The following is a 26,542-nucleotide window of genomic DNA, read 5'->3' on the forward strand; positions in this document are numbered from 1 at the left end:
TCAATTAAAAATATAAAATTTTAAATTTAAATATACTTTAAGTAATCTTTATTTAATAAATGTTATAATTTATTTTACAAACTTATATTTTTATTTTCAAAGAGGCGTTCAATGCGTCATTAGTTGCATAGAATCAAATGAGAACTAACAATTTAAAATTGTAAGTTAAGTTGATTGTTATTGAATGCACGTCTATACATAATTAAAAGTAATTAAAATGGTGTAAAATACTCACTTCAATACTGCACCTTACATATTTTGCACAATGTATATTTTTTATTACACCTTAAAACTTAGAGTAATAAGAGAACTGACAATTTAAATTTTCAGGTTAAGTTGATTGGTATTGAATGCACGTGTATCCATAATTAAAATCACGAAAAATAATGTAAAATACTCACTTCAATACTGAACCTCACAAATTTGCACAATGTATATTTTTAATTACCCATTAAAATGTTATTTCAATAAATAATAATATAATATTCTCAATAAACAATTCTATTTTAATTTTACTGTAATAACAACAACTCATAGAATCCATCCAAAGATTAACAACTACACATAAATAAATACACAACACACACATATACATACTGTCAACTTAAACTATCCAAAGATCCACAACAATTTATAAATAAAAAACTAATGAATTAAACATTTTCCAGTGGACTGAATTGTGAATCTAAACCATTCTCGAATCCACCTGAAGACACACAAAAAATTTCATTAAAATCGGTTCAGCCGTTTAGGAGGAGTTCAGTGACATACACACGCACAGAAGAATTATATATATATAAAGATAACATGCATATTCGGACTTGAATTTTTTTTTTAATTTTAAGTAATAATAGCACTACCTGTTCGAGACAGAACCGCCAAAAATAAAAATAAATTAATAAAAAATTTCAAATAAAATAAAAAAATTCATAAAATTCTGGCTTGTTCGAGAACTCTATCTTTGCTAAACAATGTTAAGTTTACAAGCTAGCAGAATCTGTTTATGTATTTATTTAATTTAATTTTAATTTTTTTATTAATTTATTTTTAATTAATTTTTTCCCTGTAATTTTATGATATCAAATAAAACGTGTGTCGTATTTCTCCGTGTGCTTCTGATTATTCTTGTCAATATTATGGTGGTTTTCTCCGTGTGCTCCTGATTATTCTTATCAATGTTTTGATGGTTCATCCGTGTGCTTGCGATCATTCCTGCGGTTTCGGTCAAAGGTCAAGGTCACACCGATCCAAGATGGCCGCCGTGACGTCGCAATCCAAGATGGCGGACCGTGAGAAATCTGAGAAGCACTAGCAGGAAGGACGAACTTCCTTCTCCTTGGAGACTATCGAAGCCATCCTTCTTTTGCGAACGATAGAGAGCATCCCGCATCCCGCAGAAAAGAAATAAATATTATTTACCTACAAGCAACACGTGGCATCATCTGATGTTGAAAAGTGGAACTACTTGCAGCAAGTACCTTTGCATGAGATAAATTAACTCTCACCACTGAATAGTGCTATTGTAGTCAGTTAGAGACATGAAAAGTTCGTAGCCACGCGGCCAATTAGTCATGCAGTCTCGTAACCATGCGTTCTGGAAGCTTCGTAGTCCTATAGCCTTGCGATCACGTAACCTTGAAGACTCGCAATCGCATAGATTCGTAACCTCATGGCTCGTAGTCTCGTTGTCATGATGCATTCGAGCCTCGTAGACTTGAAGCTACGTAAGCAAACAGCCTTGCAATCTTATAACATAATGCTGATGGAGCAATTGGAGCAAAAGAGAAAATTCCGACGAAGACAGATGCGGCAACTGGAGCCTTGTAGACGAGTAGCTTCGTAGTCAAGTTCTCATGCAGACTTGTAGACCTCTATCCTCGAAGTCACATAAACTCGTTTTCTAGAGGCTTCGTAGCTCTGTAGCCTCGCAGTCTCGTAAACTAGAAGATTCGTAGTCACGTAGTCTCGTAACCTCATGGCTCGTAGTCTCGTAGACATGATGTCTTGGGACCTCGTAGAATTTTAGCCTCGCAGTCTCGTAACCATGCGTTCTGGAAGATTCGTAGTCCTATAGCCTTGCGATCACGTAACCTTGAAGACTCGCAATCGCATAGATTCGTAAACTCATGGCTCGTAGTCTCGTAGTCATGATGCATTGGAGCCTCGTAGACTTAAAGCTACGTAAGCAAACAGCCTTGCAATCTTATAACATAATGCTGATGGAGCAGTTGGAGCAAAAGAGAAAATTCCGACGAAGACAGATAAGGCAACTGGAGCCTTGTAGACGAGTAGCTTCGTAGTCAAGTACTCATGCAGACTTGTAGTCCTGTATCCTCGCAGTCACGTAAACTTGTGTACTAGAAGCTTCGTAGCTCTGTAGCCTCGCAAGCCATGTATAACTCGTAACCAGCTAGATCATTTTGGACTCGTAGCCATGTAGACTCATAGTCTCTTAGACTCGAAGTATTCTAGCCAAATATATTTGGAGCCAAAAGACTTTTGGAACCAAAAGACTGTTGGAGCCAATGAAGATTGGAGCCAATGTATATTGGAGCCAATGAATATTGGAGTCAATGAATATTGGAGCCAATGAATATTGTAGCCAATGACTATTGGAGCAAATGACTATAGGAGCCAAAAGACTGTTGGAATCAAAAGACTGATGGAGCCTTTTGGAGTCTGTTGGAGCATTTGAAACAATTAGACAATTTATATTGGAGCCCATGAATATTGGAGCCAATGAATATTGGAGTCAATGAATATTGGAGGCAATGAATATTGGAGCCAATGAATATTGGAGCCAATGACTATTGGAGCCAATGACTATAGGAGCCAAAAGACTGTTGGAGCATTTGGAGCAATTGGAACCTATTGATATTGGAGCCCATGAATATTGGAGGCAATGAATATTGGAGCCAATGAATATTGCAGCCAATGAATATTGTAGCCAATGGCTATTGGAGCCAATGACTATAGGAGCCAAAAGGCTGTTGGAGCCAAAAGACTGATGGAGCCTTTTGGAGCCTGTGGAGAATTTGGAGCAATTGGAGCCAATTGATATTGGAGCCCATGAATATTGGAACCGATGAATAATGGAGCAAATGAATATTGGAGCCAATGAATATTGGAGCCAATGACAAATGTGCTGCCTTTTCGATGATGGTGCTGCCTATTCATTGTCGGTGCTTCCAAATGTGCAGCCTTTTCGATGGCGCTGCTTCCAAATGTGCTGCCTTTTCGTTGGCGGTGCTGCCTTTTCGTTGTCGGTGCTTCCAAATGTGCTGCCTTTTCGTTGGCGGTGCTGTATTTTAGTTGTCGATGCTTCCAAATGAGCTGCCTTTTCGTTGTCGGTGCTTCCAAATGTGCTGCCTTTTCGTTGGTGGTGCTGTCTTTTAGTTGTCGGTGCTTCCAAATGAGCTGCCTTTTCGTTGGCGGTGCTGCCGTTTCGTTGTCGGTGCTTCCAAATGTGCTGCCTTTTCGTTGGTGGTGCTGCCTTTTCGTTGTCGGTGCTTCCAAATGTGCCGCCTTTTCGTAGGCGGTGCTTCCAAATGTGCTGCCTTTTCGTTGGCGCTGCTGCCTTTTCGTTGTCGGTGCTTCCAAATGTGCTGCCTTTTCGTTGGCGGTGCTGCCTTTTCGTTGTCGGTGCTTCCAAGTGTGCTGCCTTTTCGTTGTCTGTGGTTCCTTTTTGTTGATTGCGCGTAGTACAAAATGTAGTGATTGAATATTTACTAGTTTAAAACTTCTTGGTGTTACTAAAATATTTTTCAAGGTCACTTGGTCCTTTAGTATGTATAAAAATGTCATAATGGATTAATTGAATATAATTAGCTAACGACGAAGGTCATGTGGTCCTGAAATGACTAGCCTATACATCTGATAATGACATGACTCGGTCTCATATACTGAAGACAATTGGCCTGTATGTGTGGCTTTGTACATGAACGGCTTATAGGTTATTCAGATTATTGAAAAATTAGACTTTCATAATAGGCTAATTGGCACTGTATTAATTCGTTGTCAGGTATATTGACATGAGTTGATTTTCGTAGAGTGATTGATTTATAAACTCCGCGAAAGGTAATGGAAAACAGAATCTAAAATTTATTTAATAATTAGTTACATTTGTCACTGGTCCAGAATCGAACCATGAACAGGAATCCATCGATTCAATTTGTATATTAATAATTGATTTTTTTTCGGAGACTTTTGGAATTTTTCCCGCATTTCTAGCTAAATAATTACATGATTTCAAGATGGCGGCCGAATTTCAAGATGGCAGGCACCTCAGTAATAATTAATGATTACTGCACTGTAGCAGGTTAGAATAAAACTAGCATGATGGTAAGACGAGTACACACAATATGGTGTCCTCCAGCAGACGAAAACATGATGGTGGCAATGACCACTAGCATGTGGTAGCTCCTGGTAGCATGTACTGAACATAAAATGACGGATCCATAATGGGCATCAAGGTCAAATTCAAAGATCAAGGTCAAGGTCAAATTTCAAGGTCAAGGTCAAATTTCAAGGTCAGGGTAAAAGTTCAAGGTCAAGGTCAAAGTTCAAGGTCAAAGGTCAAGGTCAAATTTCAAGGTCAATGACAAAGTTCAAGGTAATTGACAAAGTTCAATGCCAACAGTCGAGGTTAAAGGTATGGTGAACAGAAAATTATACTAACATGTCGCCTGCACACTCTAGCAGACGAAAACAAGATGGCGGTCTCCAGCGGACGAAGACAAGATGGCGGACATGACGTCATACCAGCTGACGATATATACCTTGTTATTGGTGGAGGTATGTCAGTCTGTAGGTGGCTTCTGTGGAGGAAGGATCTGATGTTTTTTTTATTATTTTTTGCCCTCACCGGTTTCTAACCAAGGACGGGAATCTATATAATCAATCAGAATTCTAATAAGTTAAAATTTGTTGAATTTTCAACTTTTTTCATTAAAATCGGATGATAAATAAAGATTTTCAAGATGGTGGCCGTAACGAAACATGCAACATTAATAGGATCCAATATGACGGTCGTAACATAAAGTGTAACGATGGCATCGTACTCAACCATGATGACGGGCATAACGAAACATGCATAATTTATATAATCCAAGATGGCGACCGTACCGATCAGTGCAATAGTGGTTTTTAAGATTTTTATTATTTAATTCGATTATTTAATTTCTTTAATGATTTTGAAAATTGTTCCCGATTTTCTAACACAAAAATTGCGAATTTTAAAGATTGCGGGCGTAACGGAAATTGCAACGGTGACGTCATAACCCATGATGGCGGTTCTGTCTCGAACAGGTAGTGCTATTATTACTTAAAATTAAAAAAAAATTCAAGACCGAATATGCATGTTATTTTTTTATATATTTTATTTAATTCTCAGTCTGGTAAATGTCTCGATGGCCGAGCGGTAAAGGCGTATGTTTTCCAACCTAGAGACCAGAGCTGCGCTGGTTCGAATCACAGCGCTTCCAATGTATTTTGCATAAAAAATTAAAATTAATATGTCTATAAGGATCATAATAGCTATGGTAGGTAATGGAACATCAACCTTAAGTGATGAGAGAGAGCGACGCTGGCGTTATCAATAAACAAACAACAGAAACAAAGTAGACGGTATCCAAGATGGCGGCCTCCAGTGGAACATTAAAAAATCAAGAGCGCTGCTGGCGCTATCTAGGAACAAACAACTGAAACATAGTCGACGGTATCCGTATGGCGGCCTGCAGTGGAACAGAAAAAAATCAAGAGCGACGCTGGCGCTATCTAGGAACAAACAAAAGAAACAAAGTCGACGGTATCCAAGATGGTGACCTCCAGCGGAACAGAAAAAATTAATACGGCGATAGAGACGAAAATTTCATGGCGGATCCAAGATGGCCGCCATGATCTACTTGTCCCGTTACACTGTGTCCCGTTACGCTCATCCAATATGGCCGCCGTGACGTCACAATCCAAGATGGCCGCCATGACGTCACAATCCAAGATGGCCGCCGTGACGTCAGAATCAGAGATGTGGCTCGGCACCGGCACCACATCCCGCATCCTGTTTCAGGACCGGCTATTATATACTACTTATATATTTGTCTTCTTTTTTGTCAAACACACTATTTTAAATCTGAAGGCTGAATAATTATTTTTCTTTTTTAGTCATCAAACCTATCAGCAAGAGTAATTATATTTTTTTAAGTGAACTTTATGTCTCGTCAACTTTGAGGGGATTCAATGATACAGGCCAGAGATATTGGGACATGAATCAGCTATGGCCTGTATAAGGAATCCATCCTACCATTTGATAGAGTGATTTCGGGAAGCAATGGAAAACCGGGATCAGGATTAACGGTTGGAGTCCGTTGGAACGCAAGTTCAGAGCCATACAATTTCATCATTGGCTCCGAGCCAAGCCAGCAACCGAAGAATATATCGAAGCCCATGTGACCTACCAAGTTAACATCCAATAAACATGCCATCAGGAAGTTGCTGAACCTGCAACATTTTCCAGTATCTACCAATAAATAGTTCTATCATTCGCTCATAAATACAAAGGACACTCCAAAATTACTGGTTCCAATGATCAAAGTAATTTGTTGGTTAGTATAAGTAATTATTCTGGGGAAATACGGAGTACCAACGCTCTTCACATAGAACTGCATGATGTGAGTGACGGCTATATCGTGTCTCCTTCTATTTTTGCAGTGCGTTTTAATGGGTATTTACCTTCTCTTCCCAATGAACGATTTTTGCCATTAGCTTTTTCCTTGTTTCGGTGTACTCTGTTGCCAGATATGCACCATAGAGCACAAAAATTTTAGACAAAACTTTGCAATGTAATGAAAATTTTTTAAATGTATCAGAAACAAGGAATTTTGTAGAGTAAAATTTTGAAATGAGAATTTTGGAAATACAATTTTCTGTTGTATTTCATCAATATTATCACCGAAAATATTTAATTTTTATTTCTAAGGAGATGTAATTGCAAGACACTATCTTGGTTTCAACTGTTTTGTCAACAATTATTAATGTCATTTAATATTAATCATTATCGCTATTTTGAGAATATCACACAATTTTATGAAATGCCTTGTTATTTATAGTGACCAACTGCTTAAATTAGTTTCTTCTGTGAAATATTCATTTGTGTTCAGTATTGAAATATTTTTTTGCCAGAATGACTACAGCTGAAATAACACTGTCAATTGACAATCATTTATGGTCTCATAAAACTAACAAATAGTTAAATTAAAAAAAATATATATTTAAACTTATTACAATTATAAAAGGTTTAAAAATAGTATTTTTAATGTTAACAAGACGGGCGGTATCAATCTGGCAACAATGGTCGCCATTCACTCTGTAATGCAGTCTAAGCGTGGGACAAACTATACGCGCACTCTTACCGGCGACTTCGTACAGCAAGGTGGCCACCCACGACAGCAGGGCGAGCGAGGTTATGTCTCCCAGGCTAGCAGCGATGGGCGTGGCCACATTGTCAGGATTCACGTGCAGCCAGTGAGAGAGCACGATGACAGCCGCTGTGATGAGACCTCCGACACACAACCAGAGAAACCACGCTTACTTGGTTGATAGGAAACATCATTCATTTCGAATTTCGGCAGCATAATATTAGCTTACAAGAAATACACATACGACTTTTTTCTAATATTATGAGTGAAGTTTCTAAGGACAACAAGTAAAGTTCTAGAAGTAACTAATAATATCTTATTATATATGGACACATATATATACATATATATATATATATATATATATATATATATATATGTTATGTGTATAGACGATACACGTTAGAGCCCCTCTGCTCACACAGGCCGTTATGGCCGGTTGTCGCCTCGCAGGGGCATGTGCGCGGTTATGCGTGTGTTGAACACGCTCAGTGCCGGGAGAGCGCAACGTGGTGTTGCGCGCCGAATGAACGCAGCCGCCGATATATCGATTACCGCCCGCGCGACATTCGTCGGGAGGTTTTTATGTCTACAGGGGCCTATTCCACGAAGGTACAAGTTACAAATTACAGGCAAAATTATATACAAGTTGTAGAAAAGTGGTAGGTATTGGGTTCCACAAAAGTACAAGTAAAGACTTGTAAATCCCAGTGAATTGTAACAAGTTACAGGTGTTTTTCTACAATTGTACAAGCTCTTCGCAAAGAAAAAGTACAAGGTTTAACTTAAACTTGTAGAATAGTTAATACAAGTCTACCTACCTCTTGAGGTAGGTTAAAGTGTGTTGTTATCAGAAACAAACATGTGGGATACTTCATCAGATGAAGAAAATGAGAATGTGCATCCACTTATTAGACGAAGGACATTCAGAATACACACGAATCACAGTTTTGAAAGCATGTTTGAATTTAATGAGAGATTTAGAATGAGTGCTGCCAAACTTCAATTATTACTTAATGATATAGGACATAGACTTCATCGCCGCACTAATAGGAGTAAATCATTACCAGCAAAATTGGAGTTATGTGTTGCTCTACACTGGTTGGGAACTGGTGGACAATATCATTCTGTTGCAGATATGCATGGCATAGGTAAGGCTAGTGTGTGTCGTTCTGTTCATAATGTGGTAACTGCTGTAAATGCAATAAAATTCCCCCAAGTGGTTGACTGGCCTGAAGATACGGTGCAAGTGTCTGCAGCATTTTATGCTATTGCTGGTATGCCTAATGTTGTTGGATGTGTTGATGGTACACTTATAAAAATAGAGTCACCTAAAGCTAATGAAGTGCAGTACGTGGACAGACATGGAAATCATTCTTTGAACTGCATGGTAGTTTGTGGTCCAGACTGCTCATTCTATTATGTAAGTGCTAGGTGGCCAGGAAGTGTACATGATGCCAGAGTGCTTAGAAACAGCACACTAAATCAGCGCATGGAAGAAGATTGGAGACCAGTACCTGGTGCCATAATTTTGGCAGACTCGGGTTATCCATTGAAAGAATGGTTGATTCCACCAGTCATGAATGCTCCTCAAGATCCTGCAGTGGTAAGATTTAACAGGGCACACAAATCCACACGTCAGTTAGTTGAAAACTCACTGGGAATTCTCAAAGAGAAATTTCCATGTCTGAAGCACTCACGCGTAAAGCCATTATTTGCAGCTCAAGTATTTAAGTGCTGCACTGCACTATGTAACATTGCTCGAAGTGAGGATGGTGTGCAGCCCTTGATAGAAGCAGATGAAGAGCAAGACGATGTCGACGTGGATCACAATGAAGTTAATATACACCCTGCAGCCCAACAACGGCTGGCACAGTTGATTCACAATTTTAGGTAGATACAAATTATTATGAAAGAATTGAAAAACTCTTATGTAGGACTATATTTTCAATTTCATTTATAGTTCTTTTTTTTTTTAATAGCATATGTTAATGGACTGCTGAGATTTCAATAACACTTTTACAAATATAGCTTCCATTCAAATGCATTGTTGAAATAAATTACTTCGAAAAAGTCATAAAATATAAATTATCTGAAAAACCATTCAAGAGTTGTGATCAGTGACTATTCATTGTTCTTGGATAGAACCATCTAATGTCACATAAATAGTGTCACCATCGATAGGCAAGTCCTTTGTGAAATTAGAACCAGGAATTCCCAGCTCTTTCTCGAGTTTTAAAATTTTTAGACTTTTCAAATAGCTTTCTTTTTCTAGTAGTTGAACCTGTAATTTCAATTTCTTAAGCCGTAAATTATTTTCTTCTCCCATATCATTTCCTCTTTTTGGTTTGGGCTGGTTAACTTGTTTGCAACTCGTAGAAGGCAGTGTTTTGCTATTGCTGAAATGTGTCATCAAAGTGTCTGCACTACTTGTAGGGTTTATACTTTCTAACACAGGTTCGTCCTGCCATGTTTCAGGGCATTCTAAACCAACAACTGATGGCGTTTCTCGGCCAATAATATCCAATACTGCATTGTCTACATCAGTTAATTTGCTTTCAACCCCACCTCCACTTCCTGTCTGATTTTTGTTGTCAATTTTCTTCTGCAACAGAAAAGCATATTATTAATTAGCCTCTATTAACATACTTAAGAATTGTTGAATTTGATATATAGGTGCCTTCAAAGATGTTTCAATTTCTTTTACAGTTGTACATGTGATTCGTAACCAATGCTGTTCCCTAAGTGAGGTTCGGTAGTTCATTTACAAATGTAGGCTACATATACCACAAAATATTGACAAGACTGTACCAAAATAAATTAAAAATTGTTATATAAATATACTTACTGTTGCGTTTTTTTTAAGTTCTGCCAAAATGTGTCTCTGGTGTAGGTGAAGTCCTTGCCTGCAGGGATCAGTCCCAACCCACAAGCCTTTCCATGAATTGCTAACCATGCCTTCATTTTTTCTTGTTTGGTGCATTTGTCAGAAAATGCAGAAAACAGTATGTCCTTTTCTTTAATCTCATTTAGAATACACAGTTTACTTAGAGTCTTTCCAGACATCACGTTTTAAACAATTTCCTTTTTTAAAACAAATACATACAAGTTTGGTTATGTCAACAACAACAGAGTAAATGCAGCCAACTTGTACACTTGTACTTTGTACTTGTACTTGTACTTTTTTTCCTACAATTGTAACAATTCTCTGTGGAACGCCTGTAACTTGTAACTTGTCTTAAGTAGGACTTGTACTTGTACAATTGTAGCTTGTACAATTGTACCTTCGTGGAATAGGCCCCAGATATGTCTCATTAAGTACGCACCAAATTAATAGACAATGTTTTCATTGACACTTGGGACATTATCTTTAATAATAATTGCTGACCTGATGTTAATCCGCTCAAAAGTCTTGGCCTCTTCCAGTCCGGAGTTGCGCGGGTCTTTTTCGCGGGAAGGGACCCCTAGTGGCCGCGGCCATTCGGGGTGAGCAGGCAGTTCGTCATCCCTTGTCGGTGGGACTAGACCCGTGTCGTACCGCAGAACCCGTCGTTCTTTGTGATCATCTGCCTTCTCTGTGATAGTAAGTTTTTCAACAGTTTGTTTCTTTCAGGCTTCGCGGTTAGTCCATTGGCTGGCGCGAATCAGCCAGCCGCTTAATAATAGTGTATTCGTGTCCCTAGTGAGAATTTTTCTGCATTCTTAATTAGCCCGCTCGGTCGCGTGTGGTCACCTTCCGCGGGCAACGGGCCACAATGCGTAACTTTTGTGCAAGGGAAGTTTTTCATGGCAATGTTTAACTCCATATTACATCAGCCCCAATCATAGTATCCTTAGCAACGAGCCTGCGCTCGAGGACCGGGACAGGCCACGACTTCGAGCAGCTGCAAATTAAGTGTACATTTCACCCGGAATTATCTTTCATTGTGTCTTCAGTAGCATAGCGTCCTGGGGGGCTTACACCCTGAGGTATTTTTGTCTGTGTCTTCGCTGCCGCCTTGCAGCCATGTGGCGACGTCACCCCTGAGAGCATAGTCTCCACACGAATTGCTAGCCAGTGCTAAACTTACAACCTCACACCATCTCGGCAAGGTTGTTTGTCTTCTATATATATATATAGATATTTATTATATGTATAAAAACTTGACGTCTGGGTCTGATGGCTTGCCATTCGTGAGGATTCGGCAATGTTCGAGCGTGACTGACAGTGGGAGCCTAACATATATTTTTTTTTGTTTGGGCTACTAGAAGCATAAAAAATCGATTTTGTTATGCCTTCTGAATGGTTCATTGATTTTTTTTAATAAGTTAAACATTTCTTGCACTTAGGTTGATTTACATGAACAAAATTAAATATTTATTTATCAGTTAATAAATATGTATTTAAACACTGTTTGATTCTTTCCGAATGTTCCTAGAAAAATTGATTTAATAGGGAAAACATATACTAAAAGAATAAAATTGTATTTTTTATAAGTGAAGTGTTACATTTTTTAACTTATTATAAAGGAAGGATTATATAAGTTGTACACAGACTGTGTTATCTAAACTTGTAAAAATTTTACGAGTCCCAAAAGAATATTACCGTTTTTATACGCATACAAGGAAACTCTATAGTAAGATTGACCTGATAGTCGTACGGTCAAAATGCTGTGCTGAAATGAGGTTTTTTGGGGCTTTAATCCACCTACCAGGCAGGATTTTTAAAGGTATAAAAAAATATTAAATAACACTTCAAAATGTGTAACATCGAGCCAACACTGGAAAATTACAAATTATTCCGCCGGCGAAGTTAAGTTTTCCTTGTATAAAACATCAGTGCACTCTAGTTCACAACCAGTTAAATACTAGGCAAGATTGTTCATGACTGGAGTAGAAACCGAAGATGATTAACGAAATACCAATTTTTTTTTATAACCTAACTTAAACTAAATGAGTAGTATATAATAGTTCCTTCCGAGACTAACGTCAGCCCGTGGAGTGATGAATGTCACCACCATCTTGGGTTGTGACGTCACGGTGGCCATATTGGATGACCGCGACCATTCACCTTTACCTTTCGCCTTGACCTTTGACCATGACTTCAGTGGCCATCTTGGATCCACCATTTTGTTTTCGAGAACTCTCCGCCATCTTGAAATCGAATGCCCCACTCCCTAATGTTGCAATTTTCGTTATGGCTGCCATCTTGAAAATCAATCATTTACATGTTGGAAAATCAAGAAAAATTTTAGAATTGATAAAAAATTTAATTAATCAAATTTTAGTAAAATATTATTTAAAATCACAGTTGCAATTTTCATTACGGCCGCCATCTTGAAAAGCCGTGATCATCAGAAAAATCCGAAAAAATATAAAATTAATAAAAGAATTATAAAAAATTATATAAAACACTCCGCACTCCGCCATATTGGATTATGACATCATGAACGCCAACTTTAAATTCCGTAATTATTATTAAACAAATTCGAAAAAAAAAAAAAATTTATAAAAAAATACATTCTTATATAATAACACCGTGCCATCTTGGATTATCACTTCACGTCCGCCACCTTGAAAATCTGTAATTTTTCAACAAGAAAATCATGAAATAATTTAAAATTTATAAAAAATGTAATTAACAAAAATTTTAATAAATCACAATTAAAAATACACTTACATCCTTGGTTATAATCTGGTGAGGGCAAAAATTAAATAATGGCGACAGATCCTTCCTCCACTGAAGCCGCCGACAGACTGACCTCTCACCACTAATGCCAGAGTACATATATCGTCAGCTATTGTCGTCATGTCCGCCATCTTGTTTCGTCTGCTGGAGACCCCTATCTTGTTTTCATCTACTAGAGTGCTCTACCACCATTTTAGTTTATTTTTTACCCACTAGAGTAGAGTAATCATTTATTATTACTGTGGCGCGCGCCATATTGATATTTGGATGCATTTTGGAAATCAGTAATTATTTAGCTATAAATTCTGAAAAAATCCAAAACTTCATTTAAAAAACCTGCAATTAATATACTTATTGATTCTATCAATCTACATCCTCGGTTTGATACTTTATCAATGCTAAAAAAATTAGTTTAGACAAAAAATATTTATTTCATAAATTATGTTAAAAATCTTAAAAGCAGCTTAAGTTCCTAATATATCAGCCACCTAAAAGCAAATATGACCGCCATCTTGGAAATTTGTATTTATTGACGTAGAAATTCGGAAAAATAATTCCACAATTCATCAAAAGAGTACACGTCACTGAGCCTAAAATTTTTCAGCCTAAAATTAGGCTGGATGTATTTTAGGCTGAGTGACTGTAGGCTGAGTGACTATAGGCTATGTTACTTTAGGCTGGATGTATTTTAGGCTGAATGACTTTAGGCTGTACGACTTTAGGCTGAGTGACTTTAGGCTGAACGATTTTAGGCTGTGTGACTGTAGGCTGAGTTATTTTAGGCTGAATGACTTTAGGCTGTACGACTTTAGGCTGAGTGACTTTAGGCTGAGCGACTTTATGCTGAATGACTTTAGGCAGAACGAAATTCTGATCTTGGCTGTTAATGTATGTGAGCGGTTGTATTTTTAGGCTGAACGATTTTAGGCTGAATAATTTTAGGCTGAGTGACGGTTCTGATACGCAATGGCATAAAAGTTTAAGTTTTGTGCGCTTCGCATCTCATGTAGTAACATATTTTATTCCTAGGTGGCAGCACTGATACGATATATCGTAGAGGACGGTAGTGTCAGTTTTCACCTGAAGATGGTGCCATGAGCACCACATTTTCGACCTTTTCATTCAGCGGCAATAACAGCTAAAGCCACAGAAATTAAACTTAAATGTATAATGAATTGGCAAGGCGAACACAACAAATATGTTGCAAATACTAAAAAGAATAATAGTACTTGACGCCGCCGTCAGTGCTCCCTCTGAGAGCACAGGCCGTTATGTGTCCTCAACACCTGATAAGTGCCGCGCCCCGAACGCGCCCGCGCGCGCAACGTAGTGCAGTGCCCCGAACGGCGTGACGTCAGTCACGGCCTCCTACGTGTGCAAAGCGCCCGGCCGGGTGTGGCACTGCGCAAGGGTATTGTTTCTCAAGCATTTCATAATATAAACAAAAACTAAGAAATCTAAACCATTCAATAATTAATGTTAATTAAATGATCATATGTTAAAAGGGTATAATTCACAAAACTGGCCGAAGTCACCTTCCCGCGCTCCGCAGTTTTCCCGCGGAATTTTCCCCCTCCCTGGCCCCGGCGGCCAGGGAGGTTAGTCAGTCGCCATCCAGCACTCGCCCGGGCCGGCAGCCCACGCACGGGGAGCCTTCAATTTTCGCGCCAACACCATATAACTGCAATAGGTAATTATAGTCCAAACGTTTTATATCAGCTCCCCGGTCGGCCCAAATCGGCCGTTAGCAACCACGCGCGGTCTTTTAATAATATGTGTATCCCATCAGGGATTTTTATATTTTACGTAAGCAATTAGGTGACCTGTCGTGGCACCTGCGCCTCACGCTTTAACGTCCCACCACGGGACATAGTTCTTTGCCCACGCAGGGCGGCACTGCGCCGAAAGCGACCAGAACTTTCGGACGAGTATTCACCTGGGGCGTGCCACGGCCACGTGTGTGATATCGCTCCCGATTCCACCGTGTCCGTGCCCAGCTTAACGTGGCCCAGCCACCCCGCGGACTATCCGCGCATGCATATTCTCCTGTGCGGGACTAATCGCAGTAATTCAGTGTAACGTGTTTTAATAAGTAAATCATTCTCCTGTGCGGGACTAATCGCAGTAATTCAGTGTAACGTATTGTAATAAGCAAATCATTCTCCTGTGCGGACTAACCACAGTAATCTAGTGTCATGTGTTTCCTTAATTAATTTGCGGGACCGATCGTCCACACGCGTCACGCCACGTCCGTGTACTCTCGCAGAGACCCTAGCAGGTTCAGGTGCGCGGAGCTTAGGTCGACGGTGAAGCGGCCAGTCACGTGAACGTGTGACCTGTAGAGTGTGCTACGTAATAAATCACCAAAAGAACTCGTGTGTTTCATTAATAAGGCGTCCTGGGAGGCCATAACAGCCCGGGGAGTCCTTTGTCGCCGCATCCCTGCCTACCGCCACGAGGCCAGGAACCCCCCCTTGAGATTCAAAATTAACCTACCAGCTTAAATTTACGTAAATTCAGTTTAGGCAACGGGGACGGCGTCATAGTAACACGTTGAGAATTGCCATAGCGTTATGAAAATGTAATAATAATATACAAAACATTTCACTTAATTGGTAGAGGTCGATTCTAAATGAATGTGTGCATTAATTACAAAAATAATCAATAACCTATTTTTAATAAATAAAAAAAAACATTTTGGCAGGTCAGTTATTTGTAGACTCAGTGCTATTTTGTGCCAAAAAATTAAAACCATACTGAACGGCTTGAAATTGTGTTAACAGACACATTTAGAATAAATTGTGGACGTTATATCCACCACGCTACCATTTGACACTGGCGTCCTTTCCTTTCTTAATATGTTTTGTATGTGTACCTATTATTCAAAGTTTTGTTCGTATTCTATGACATGTTTAACAACAATTTTTCTTGAAGAATTGCACTAATAAGTTTTAGGGTTCGCATTGGTATATTGTAGGAAGATGTAACTTTCTTGCGACGCGATATGTGTGTCATATTACAATAATATTAAATTCTTTTGAATAATTGTGAAGTGTGTGCATTTTGCATGGTTTTTTGCAGTTCAAGTTCAACAATGTCAGAAAATTTGTTATCTGTGAGATTTTTTGAGTACACGTCACTGAGCGCCAGCCTAAGAATACAACTTAAGACGGTACAATAATCACTGCAATACGAAATAATTAGCAACTAGACACATTTAATAATAAATGTAATAAGTCTTGTGGCAAGAAAATTCAATAACAATGTTCTTGTCACCATATCACATAATGTGAAAATAAAATAATGAAAGACTTTACGTCCAAGGAATGAACATTGGCTATCATAAACCACACATATAACAGACACAATTACCATTAAAATTGCATAGCTTTGTAGAGCTTTACAATAAATTCTTCACTAGGACTTTTACTTTTGTGAATAGTACTTGAATTATTCCCTGGGTAAATCAGTAAATAGATCAACTGAAATTCATTTCTCGGGACCTCTGGCTAGTACATTTTAAGATATATTCGATTATACGCCAAGCACGAGTTCAGGAATACCAGTAACGTTTGAGCGATGACGTGAATTAAACTCCCATATTTTAGTACAAAATACACTTCCGAAAAGTATAGGTTGACAATTTGATTAAACGAATTTTCCATGACACCCTCGTAGGCTTCTCTTGTGGTGACGCTTGACATCGTGCACTAAAGAAACTATTTAAAACTGAATTTTAAACCAATTAACACTGTATTTTTACCTCAAACTGTAGAAAACTTGTTTACTGCCAAAACTATGCTGATAATAGAAGATTCTAAAAGTTTATAAACTATATATTAGGATGAATTGAGACATGACTACGCCTCAGTCACGTCTTCATCGGACAAGGTTCGAATCAGCAGCACGCAACAAAGCCAAAATCTCATTTAAACTGTGCACCAAAGATATAAAAATATAGGTGACACTCAGTAAGGAAATATTTCACAAAGCAGTAATAATTCAACTGGCATAGTGATATGAGAATGTTCTAGCATAGAGAAAAACAAATAAAATATTAAATGAAATAAATAGCGTTATTTTAAAGAAATAAATCAATTAATAATTCTTAAAATAAACAAACAAAAATATGTTCATATTGGTCAGTGGGTAATTAGGCTATAAGTAAATAAACAAAATCTTAAACAGATAATTTTAACAAGACAAATATCAATATTACTAAACCGGATAAATAAACAACTTCTGTGAATTGATTCTTTCACAATAATTTAATTGAGTAGCATAAGTTTTAAAACTGACGTCGTCTGGCCGACGACCACCCCAGAGCCCGACCTGCACCCGCCAGTATACACTCCCGCTAACGGAACACACCCCTGGCCATGGCCCACCCGAGTCAGGCGACCCGAACAGCAATTAAAGACAAAGCCGCGGAAACCTGAGTAGACAAGAGAAGAACCGTACCCATTCCTCCTGAAACATTAAATGAGGATTTTAGCGACAATAAAATCTCTTCCAGAGACACCCGTTTGGAGTCTAGCGTAATGAGGTCACGCCTGGCGCGAGAGAGGCCGAGCCTCCCTCGGACGCCATGCCAGTTCGGCAGTTCAACGCAGCTCACGGGCCGGGGCGGACCTACGTCCCACGGAGAGGCAACATCCTTTGTCTACATTGAAAGTAACGTCCGGTAAATATAGTCACTAATTAACCAAACCCCTTTTATTACTTAACCTCTCCGTGAGTACCCGGTCCCTTTTTTCGGTCCCGGACCTAATCCGGCCGCATCAACTTAAGGAAACCCCGCACCACACTTGGTCAGCGGGGCTGCTCTTCAGCATACGGCACGGGCCGTCTCCCGCAACGTACAGAACTTTGTTTAAGGTCACGCGCACGGCGCTGACCACAAACCCGCAAGGGAACTTGGACAAACTTAATTGCGGTGCGTGTTTCACCACAGTGGGCACAACAACCGCGCCGAGACATTTGCATACGGGATTGGCCGTCTCCAATCGCCCGCCCCTTAATTCAGTGTATTTTTGTATCCCGTATTTTGTACTGCTAACTTACGTTACCCGAGTAACGAGTGCCACGTAACTTGTGCGCGCCCCCTTAATCCAGTGTATTTTTGTATCCCGTATTTTGTATTGCTAACTTACGTTACCCGAGTAACGAGTGCCACGTGACTTGTGCGCACCCCCTTAATTCAGTGTATTTTTGTATCCCGTATTTTGTATTGCTAACTTACGTTACCCGAGTAACGAGTGCCACGTAACTTGTGCGCACCCCCTTAATTCAGTGTATTTTGTGTCCCGCCTTTGTGTTACGAAATTACGTTACCTGCGTACCCAGTGAGACGTCTGAGACATAACAGCATCCGAGGCCACGTAACGCGGAACACAAACAATACGGCGCCACGGAATAACAAGTAAAACCCCCCGGGACCTCTGTAGAGTGTTGTATTGTGTACGACTCGCTCCTCTGAATAAAAGGTACGACACCGCCACCTCAACTCCACGTCTCTTATTTAAAATCATCTCACGCAACACCGCCGCCGGCCCTAGTGGGCCACGCAGGGGCACATACATCCACGACCCCAAATTCATGACTAGAAACGAGCTAGTCTGGCGCCCACCCGGACAACACAGATCAAGAACCGATTTTTCCCACTAGGAGCCACACCGGAACTCGAGCCCGAGACCCCGGACGACGGCATTTGGCGCCCGCTGCGTGGGGCAGAAAATAACGTGAAAAATTTTTTTTTCACTTCTGGACATTTTCGAAATAAATTCACCAACAGGCGACAGCGGAGACACGAAACGGCCATTTTGGACACAGGAAGGGTCGAAGGCCAGACAGACCGGCGCGACGAGGCGAGCGGACAAAGGACACTCCAACCACCCCCACCCCGCACGTCATCACGGCGAGGCGAGCAACGGAGCGACGTCACCACCCCCACTCCACACGGACCGTTTTCGCCTCCTCTTTGTGCGGCTGTCCGGGCACCTACCCCCACCTCGTCACCCCGCTTCACGCTCTCCGCTTCGGGCAACCATCCTGATACCCCCACTCCGCACGGACCGTTTTCGCCTCCTCTTTGTGCGGCTGTCCGGGCACCTGCCCGCCGCCGATCTCAAACCCGCGCGCTACAACACGCGCCCAGACTACAAACAGCTCGTCACAGACGGCGAACTTGAACGTACAACATACAACTCAACATGCAGGCGCTACCTACAGACCTCGTGTGCACGCGTTGCCTATTACCAAGGGAAATAGACCTATTGACGGGATCACTGCCATGGTACAGGACATGCCAATGCGCGAACACCCGGGACAACGTCACTAAGCAGACCTGGGGCAAGCCCTGGAGCGAGACGTTACTCGGCGAGCCGCACACCCAATTACCGTGGTCATGGGCACCGCTTAAGACGGAGGCACAAGCTAACGTCACACTGGGAGGCATACTACCGACTATGGGCCTCACGAGTGCGCGGACCAATCCGGCACCCAAATACATCCCACCACCAAGCGCAATCACCGGACCAAACACGGGGATGCATACACGCAACCCGTGCTACACAGGGAAGTTAGCACTACCCGAGTTCAGCGGAATAGGGCACGAAGTACCCAGAGACTTCCTAACACACTGCGAGGTCAGACTGGCACGGTCCGGAATACCGACCGATGAGTGGTCGGGGCGAGCGAGCGAACAGCTGAAGGGGACCGCCCGCCAATGGTGGAACACCTGGGGACGCTTCGGCATGCCCTGGGAGGAGTTTGCCATGTCGTTCAACCGCCGATTTGACACGGAACACGCACTGGTCCAATGCACGACACAGTTCTATGGCGAACGCCAACGCGACGGCGAACCCGTCGAGCAGTTTCTGGCCAAGAAAATGCAACTGTTCAATCGAGTAGCACCCGGCGCCGCGCCAGCCACCGCGCTCGCAACCATTACCACTCTCCTACACAATGAACTGCAACCGTTCATGCGGTGTTACCGCGCAGAGGAAGTTGAGGACTACGTCCGACAAGCCATAGACACGGAACGGAACATCCGGGGACTGCGATACTACGACCCCCCGAACACCGACCGGGACCTGGCCAGACGCCCAATGGGTCAGAGAATAGCCAGCGTCCAGAACCGGGAAGCAGGGGGCTACCCACCCGACCGCCCGCGACGAGCCATCGAGGACGCACCACCACCTGGTAGGCCCGATGGGTCATCGACACAGCAGGAACCCCCACTACCGCGATGCCAGTTGGGCTGCCCCGCAGGTACCCGCCACTGGCATGTCGACTGCCCACGCCGGCAAACACCACACGTCACCAACACGTCGGGAAACGCCCACCCGGGGGCACGGCGGTAAAACCCGCGCCTCCGAGCAAACCGAGCCAACCCACACCCGCCGCGGAAATAGCCACACCGCAACTAAACCAGCTAGTCCGTCCCCGCGACGGCCTACTCCGCATCCCCGTGGAAGTCAACGGACAACCCACGGCGGCCCTGGTAGACACGGGCGCGAGCCACGTGTTTGTGGCCCCCCACCTGGTACCCCCCGGCGCGCTGCAGCCCCACCAAGCCGAGTTACGGTTAGCAACCAGCATGCAACCGGGAAGGACAGTGGGGCAAGCCGAACTCGAGGTACGCATTCGGGACGACGTCACCACGGTAACCGCCCTAGTGGTAGAGGACTTACACGAAGGGATAGTACTAGGCCAACCATGGTTAGCGAGACAAGATGCGGTGATCGAAATGAAACCCAGACGAGTTTACATTGGCACCCGCGAGCGGCTCATGGTGTACGCCATAGGCACTACCCCCGAGAGTCAGGGGGAGAAAGTAACCTTAGACCAGTTCCGCCACAACGTCCCCCACGAGTACCGAGCAGCAGTGGAACGCGTGTTGGCAGAAAGGCAGGACGTCTTCGCGGTAGCCGACCCACTGAAGCGCACCACCATCACCGAACACCACATCCCGACCACCCACGACAACCCAGTACACGAGGCCCCGAGAGGCTACGGGTTCCGGGAGCAGAGGGCCATCCGGGAGCAAGTGGCGGACATGCTTCGCGACGGGGTAGTCGAACCGTCCAACAGTCATTACAATGCTTGCGTCGTATTAGCCCCAAAGAAAGACGGTTCGCTACGCTTCTGCGTCGACTTTCGGCCGCTAAACGCGATCACGATTAGCTCACCCCCACCTCAAATCAGCGTCGACGCCGCCGTAGCCGGACTCGGCCGCGCGAAAGTCTTCAGTACGCTCGACCTGAAGGCTGGGTATTGGCAAGTGCCCATACGGGCGGAAGACAGGGGGAAAACCGCGTTCACGATACCAGACGGGCGGAAGTTTCAATTTCGCGCCATGCCTTTTGGGCTAAAGTGCGCACCGGCCACGTTCCAGGGAATGATGACCCGAGTGTTGGAGGGGTACCTGGGCCGGTTTGCGATCGCGTACCTCGACGACGTGATCGTCTTCTCCGAGACGTGGGAGGACCACGCCAGACACCTGGTGCTGGTCCTAGAACGCTTAGCCACACACCATCTCACGGCCGCACACCACAAGTGTCATATAGGGACCCAGGAGGTCGAATTCCTGGGCCACCTAGTAAGCGCGGCTGGCAACCGACCCCAACCCGTTCACTTGCGCAAGATCGCTGAGGCGGCACCACCGCGGACGAGGAAGCAACTCCAACGGTTTATCGGCCTAGTGAACTGGCTCAGGGGGTACATTCCCGACTTCTCCCGTACCATCGCACCGCTGACCGACCTCCTGTCACCACGGGCACGGTACCATTGGGGCGAACCCGCGCAACGCGCCTTTGAAGAAATAAAAGCCGCCTTCACTCGCTGTCACACCCTCACACGAGTAGACCCCGGACGCCGCCTCTACCTCCAGACCGACGCCAGCGCACTCGGTGTGGGCGCGGTGCTCTTCCACACGGACCCGAACGGGGTCCGCGAGGTCATCGACTACGCTAGCGCAAAGCTCGGACCGGTCGAACGCCGGTACCACAGCAACGAGCAAGAGTGCCTAGCCGTAGTCTGGGCCATGAAGAAGTACCGGCCCCACCTGGAGGGGAAGTGCTTCACACTGAGGACGGACAACAGCTGCCTCACCTGGCTGCGTACGATGCAGGGGCGGAAAGGCAAACTCATACGATGGGCGCTATTCCTCCAGTCGTTCGACTTCGACGTCGAGCACGTTCCCGGCACGGAGAACCAGCTCCCCGACTTACTGTCGCGGGAACCCGACGACCGAACAGAGCTGACGGACGAGGACGACTGGGAGGAGATTCTACCCCCGGACACACCACACGGACACGCATCGCACGACTCGGCATGCGCGCGCATCACGGCCGACGCGGACGGGGACGAAGACCCACCCAACACCGTGGCCGACGTCCAAGACCGGGTACGTCGAGCACAGGAAACGTCAATAGACGCGGCAAGATGCCGCCAGCAAGCGACCGCCGGACATGAGGCGTGGCGCGTGCAAGACAGCCTGATTCAGACTCACACACCCGGACACCAGGAAGACTGGAGGACCTACGTCCCGACGGAAGCCCGAGAAGCGGTCCTTCGGTTCTTCCATGACCACAACCTCGCTGGACACCCGGGGACCGATCAGACACGACGAGAAGTCACCCGGCACTACCACTGGCCCCGCGTCACGTACGACGTACGTACGTACGTGCGCGAATGCGAGGTCTGTCAGGCGAGGAAAGCGAGGCGGCGTGACGGCGAGGAGCAACAACGACCCAGGGAACCCACCACCGCCTTCCAAACGATAGCCTTAGACGTAATGGGCCCCTACCCCCGCACGCCGCGCGGCAAACGCTTCCTCCTCGTCGTGACAGACCTCTTCACGCGGTGGACGGAGGCGTATCCATGCGGGAACGTGCGCACACCTACCATCATCAGCCTGCTGACCAGGGAATTCCTGTCACGTTGGGGATACCCCCAGTCGATGTTGACGGACAACGCCAGTCAGTTCCTGGGGCGACATTGGAAGGGCTGGTGCGACGAACACCAGATCGAGCACCACACGACGCCCGCCTACCACCCGAGAGCGAACCCGACAGAGCGCCGGAACCAGGAACTGAAGGCACAGCTCCGGATCCGGCTGGGGGCGGACCACACGCAGTGGGACCTGCACGTGGCTGACGCCCTCTTCTGTGTACGACGCCGCACCAACGCCGAAACCGGCCGCACACCAGCCGAAATGATACAGGGCCACAACCTGCCCTTACCGGGAGAATGGGCCACACACGGCACTCCACACCCCGACGAGACGACGGAGGAACGTGACCAACGACGGGTGACTCTGCACGACGAGGCAAGACGTAGGCAGGAGAGGTACGCCAACCGGATCACCCCAACCACAGATCATCCTCCACCTGCCGTGCAGGTCGGCGATCAGGTGTTCGCGCGACTACACCCACTTTCAGCCGCACCCCGCAACTATTGCGCGGGACTGGCCCCGCGCTGGGGCGGGCCATACACGGTACGGCGACGACTAGGCAGGACGACGTACTTAGTCCGCACGGAGGGACGGCGCCTGAAGAAGGTGCACAGGGACGACATCCGGCTCACCGCCCTACCTGGGGAGAGGAACCCAGACGGAGACGCAGGACCCCCCACTCCGGACGAAAACGGACGCCGTACGCCGGAGAGCGACGTAGTCCAGGAAGAGGACGACTCGCCAGAAGCGACCCCCGCTAGGAGCCGACCCGAACCGCGCCCATACTGCACCCTGGTGTTCACGAACACCACGTCCAACAGGCCCCGCGACGAATCCGCGGACACGCCCGTGACATCACCCGCAGAGGCCGCGTCAGACGACGAGGCGAGGCCACAACCACGGCGGTGGCGGCGCCCGCCCACGTACCTCGACGATTACGCACTTAGCACGGCCACGGGGGACACCGGAGGCGACCCCGCCCACGACGTGCCAGACGAGCCGGAAGAGGTCCACGAGGACGCACCGGAGACGGCAGTGGTACCTTGGGAGGGGAGCGTGGTGTACGAGAGCCCCCCACCGCAATACTACCCACGGGGCAAGGACGAAGAGGCCGTGGAGATCGCCTAGCTGTCGCACAGCATAGGTCAATCCGATGCATGTAACGACGACGGGCCAACGCCGATCGTCACGCAACCCGGAGAGACCGACTCGGAGATCGCCGCCTCAGCATCAGCCGCCATACCCGAACGGGAACGGACCCCGTACCAGTCCACGAACTGTCAACCGCCGCCGAAGGAGGACCTCCGCGGACCGGGACATCGACTGGGGACAAGCGAACCCGCCAGCAAGCCCGCGGAACGACCCCGACGGGCCCACAGACCTCCAATTCGCCTGGCCGACTACGACCTGGGAACAGGGCGCAGAGCCTGTCAGCCGCAAGGCCACCTCGACGAGTCGACCCCCGGATGTTCGGCGTGGGACGACCCGGGACAGGTGCTCGGGCCCTACCAACTGCGGCCACCGCGAGCACCACCCGGGTGGAGCTGTTGCCGGAGCTAGGAGGCGCCACGACGCCGCCCCCGGCACGCCTGCCACGACGGCAACCGGGGCAGCGCGCACGTTGGCCCAGTCGGCCACGATCACCAGGTCCAGTGCGCTGGCCCTACCAGCCGCTGACCACACACCGGCACCACGACGCCGCCCCCGGCACGCCTGCCACGACGGCAACCGGGGCGGCGCGCACGCTGGCCCTGTCGGCCACGATCACCAGGTCCAGTGCGCTGGCCCTACCAGCCGCTGACCACACACCGGCGCCACGACGCCGCCCCCGGCACGCCTGCCACGACGGCAACCGGGGCGGCGCGCACGCTGGCCCAGTCGGCCACGATCACCAGGTCCAGTGCGCTGACCCTATCAGCCGCTGACCCCACCCAGGCGCCACGACGCCGCCCCCGGCACGTCTACCACGACGGCAACCGGGGCGGCGCGCACGTTGGCCCAGTTGGCCACGAAAACCAGGTCCAGTGCGCTGACCCTATCAGCCGCTGAACCCGCCCAGGCGCCACGACGCCGCCCCCGGCACGCCTGCCACGACGGCAACCGGGGCGGCGCGCACGTTGGCCCAGTCGGCCACGATCACCAGGTCCAGTGCGCTGGCCCTACCAGCCGCTGACCACACACCGGCACCACGACGCCGCCCCCGGCACGCCTGCCACGACGGCAACCGGGGCGGCGCGCACGTTGGCCCAGTCGGCCACGATCACCAGGTCCAGTGCGCTGACCCTATCAGCCGCAGACCCCGCACAGGCGCTGCGACGCCGCCCCCGGCACGCCTGCCACGACTGCAACCGGGGCGGCGCGCACGTTGGCCCAGTTGGCCACGTCACCAGGTCTAGTGCGCTGACCCTATCAGCCGCTGACCCCGCACAGGCGCCACGACGCCGCCCCCGGCACGCCTGCCACGACGGCAACCGGGGCGGCGCGCGCGTTGGCCCAGTCGGCCTTGATCACCAGGTCCAGTACGCGGAGCCAACCAGCTGCTGAGCCGCGAACCACGCCGGGATGGAGCGGCCGGAGCTAGGGGTGGCCCCATGTTAGCGGGACCATAAGCGGCGCAAGGTCGGGCTTCACAGGGGGGGGGGCGTTTGACGTCGTCTGGCCGACGACCACCCCAGAGCCCGACCTGCACCCGCCAGTATACGCTCCCGCTAACGGAACACACCCCTGGCCATGGCCCACCCGAGTCAGGCGACCCGAACAGCAATTAAAGACAAAGCCGCGGAAACCTGAGTAGACAAGAGAAGAACCGTACCCATTCCTCCTGAAACATTAAATGAGGATTTTAGCGACAATAAAATCTCTTCCAGAGACACCCGTTTGAGTCTAGCGTAATGAGGTCACGCCTGGCGCGAGAGAGGCCGAGCCTCCCTCGGACGCCATGCCAGTTCGGCAGTTCAACGCAGCTCACGGGCCGGGGCGGACCTACGTCCCACGGAGAGGCAACATCCTTTGTCTACATTGAAAGTAACGTCCGGTAAATATAGTCACTAATTAACCAAACCCCTTTTATTACTTAACCTCTCCGTGAGTACCCGGTCCCTTTTTTCGGTCCCGGACCTAATCCGGCCGCATCAACTTAAGGACACCCCGCACCACACTTGGTCAGCGGGGCTGCTCTTCAGCATACGGCACGGGCCGTCTCCCGCAACGTACAGAACTTTGTTTAAGGTCACGCGCACGGCGCTGACCACAAACCCGCAAGGGAACTTGGACAAACTTAATTGCGGTGCGTGTTTCACCACAGTGGGCACAACACCCGCGCCGAGACATTTGCATACGGGATTGGCCGTCTCCAATCGCCCGCCCCTTAATTCAGTGTATTTTTGTATCCCGTATTTTGTACTGCTAACTTATGTTACCCGAGTAACGAGTGCCACGTAACTTGTGCGCGCCCCCTTAATCCAGTGTATTTTTGTATCCCGTATTTTGTATTGCTAACTTACG

At 46.4% G+C, this 26,542-nt stretch overlaps 1 protein-coding gene across 1 annotated transcript in view; it reads right to left on the reverse strand.

The window, feature by feature from the left end:
* LOC134528878 (solute carrier family 41 member 1-like) overlaps positions 1-26,542 on the reverse strand; it is a 157,801-nt gene that overhangs the window by 42,293 nt on the left and 88,966 nt on the right. Inside the window, exon 8 of the mRNA XM_063362544.1 lies at positions 7,407-7,553. Within this exon, the coding sequence (XP_063218614.1) occupies positions 7,407-7,553 (147 nt within the window). The remainder of the gene's footprint in view (positions 1-7,406; positions 7,554-26,542) is intronic.

The sequence above is a fragment of the Bacillus rossius genome, chromosome 2, assembly GCF_032445375.1.
Source record: "Bacillus rossius redtenbacheri isolate Brsri chromosome 2, Brsri_v3, whole genome shotgun sequence".
In the NCBI taxonomy this organism is placed as follows: Eukaryota; Metazoa; Arthropoda; class Insecta; order Phasmatodea; family Bacillidae; genus Bacillus; species Bacillus rossius.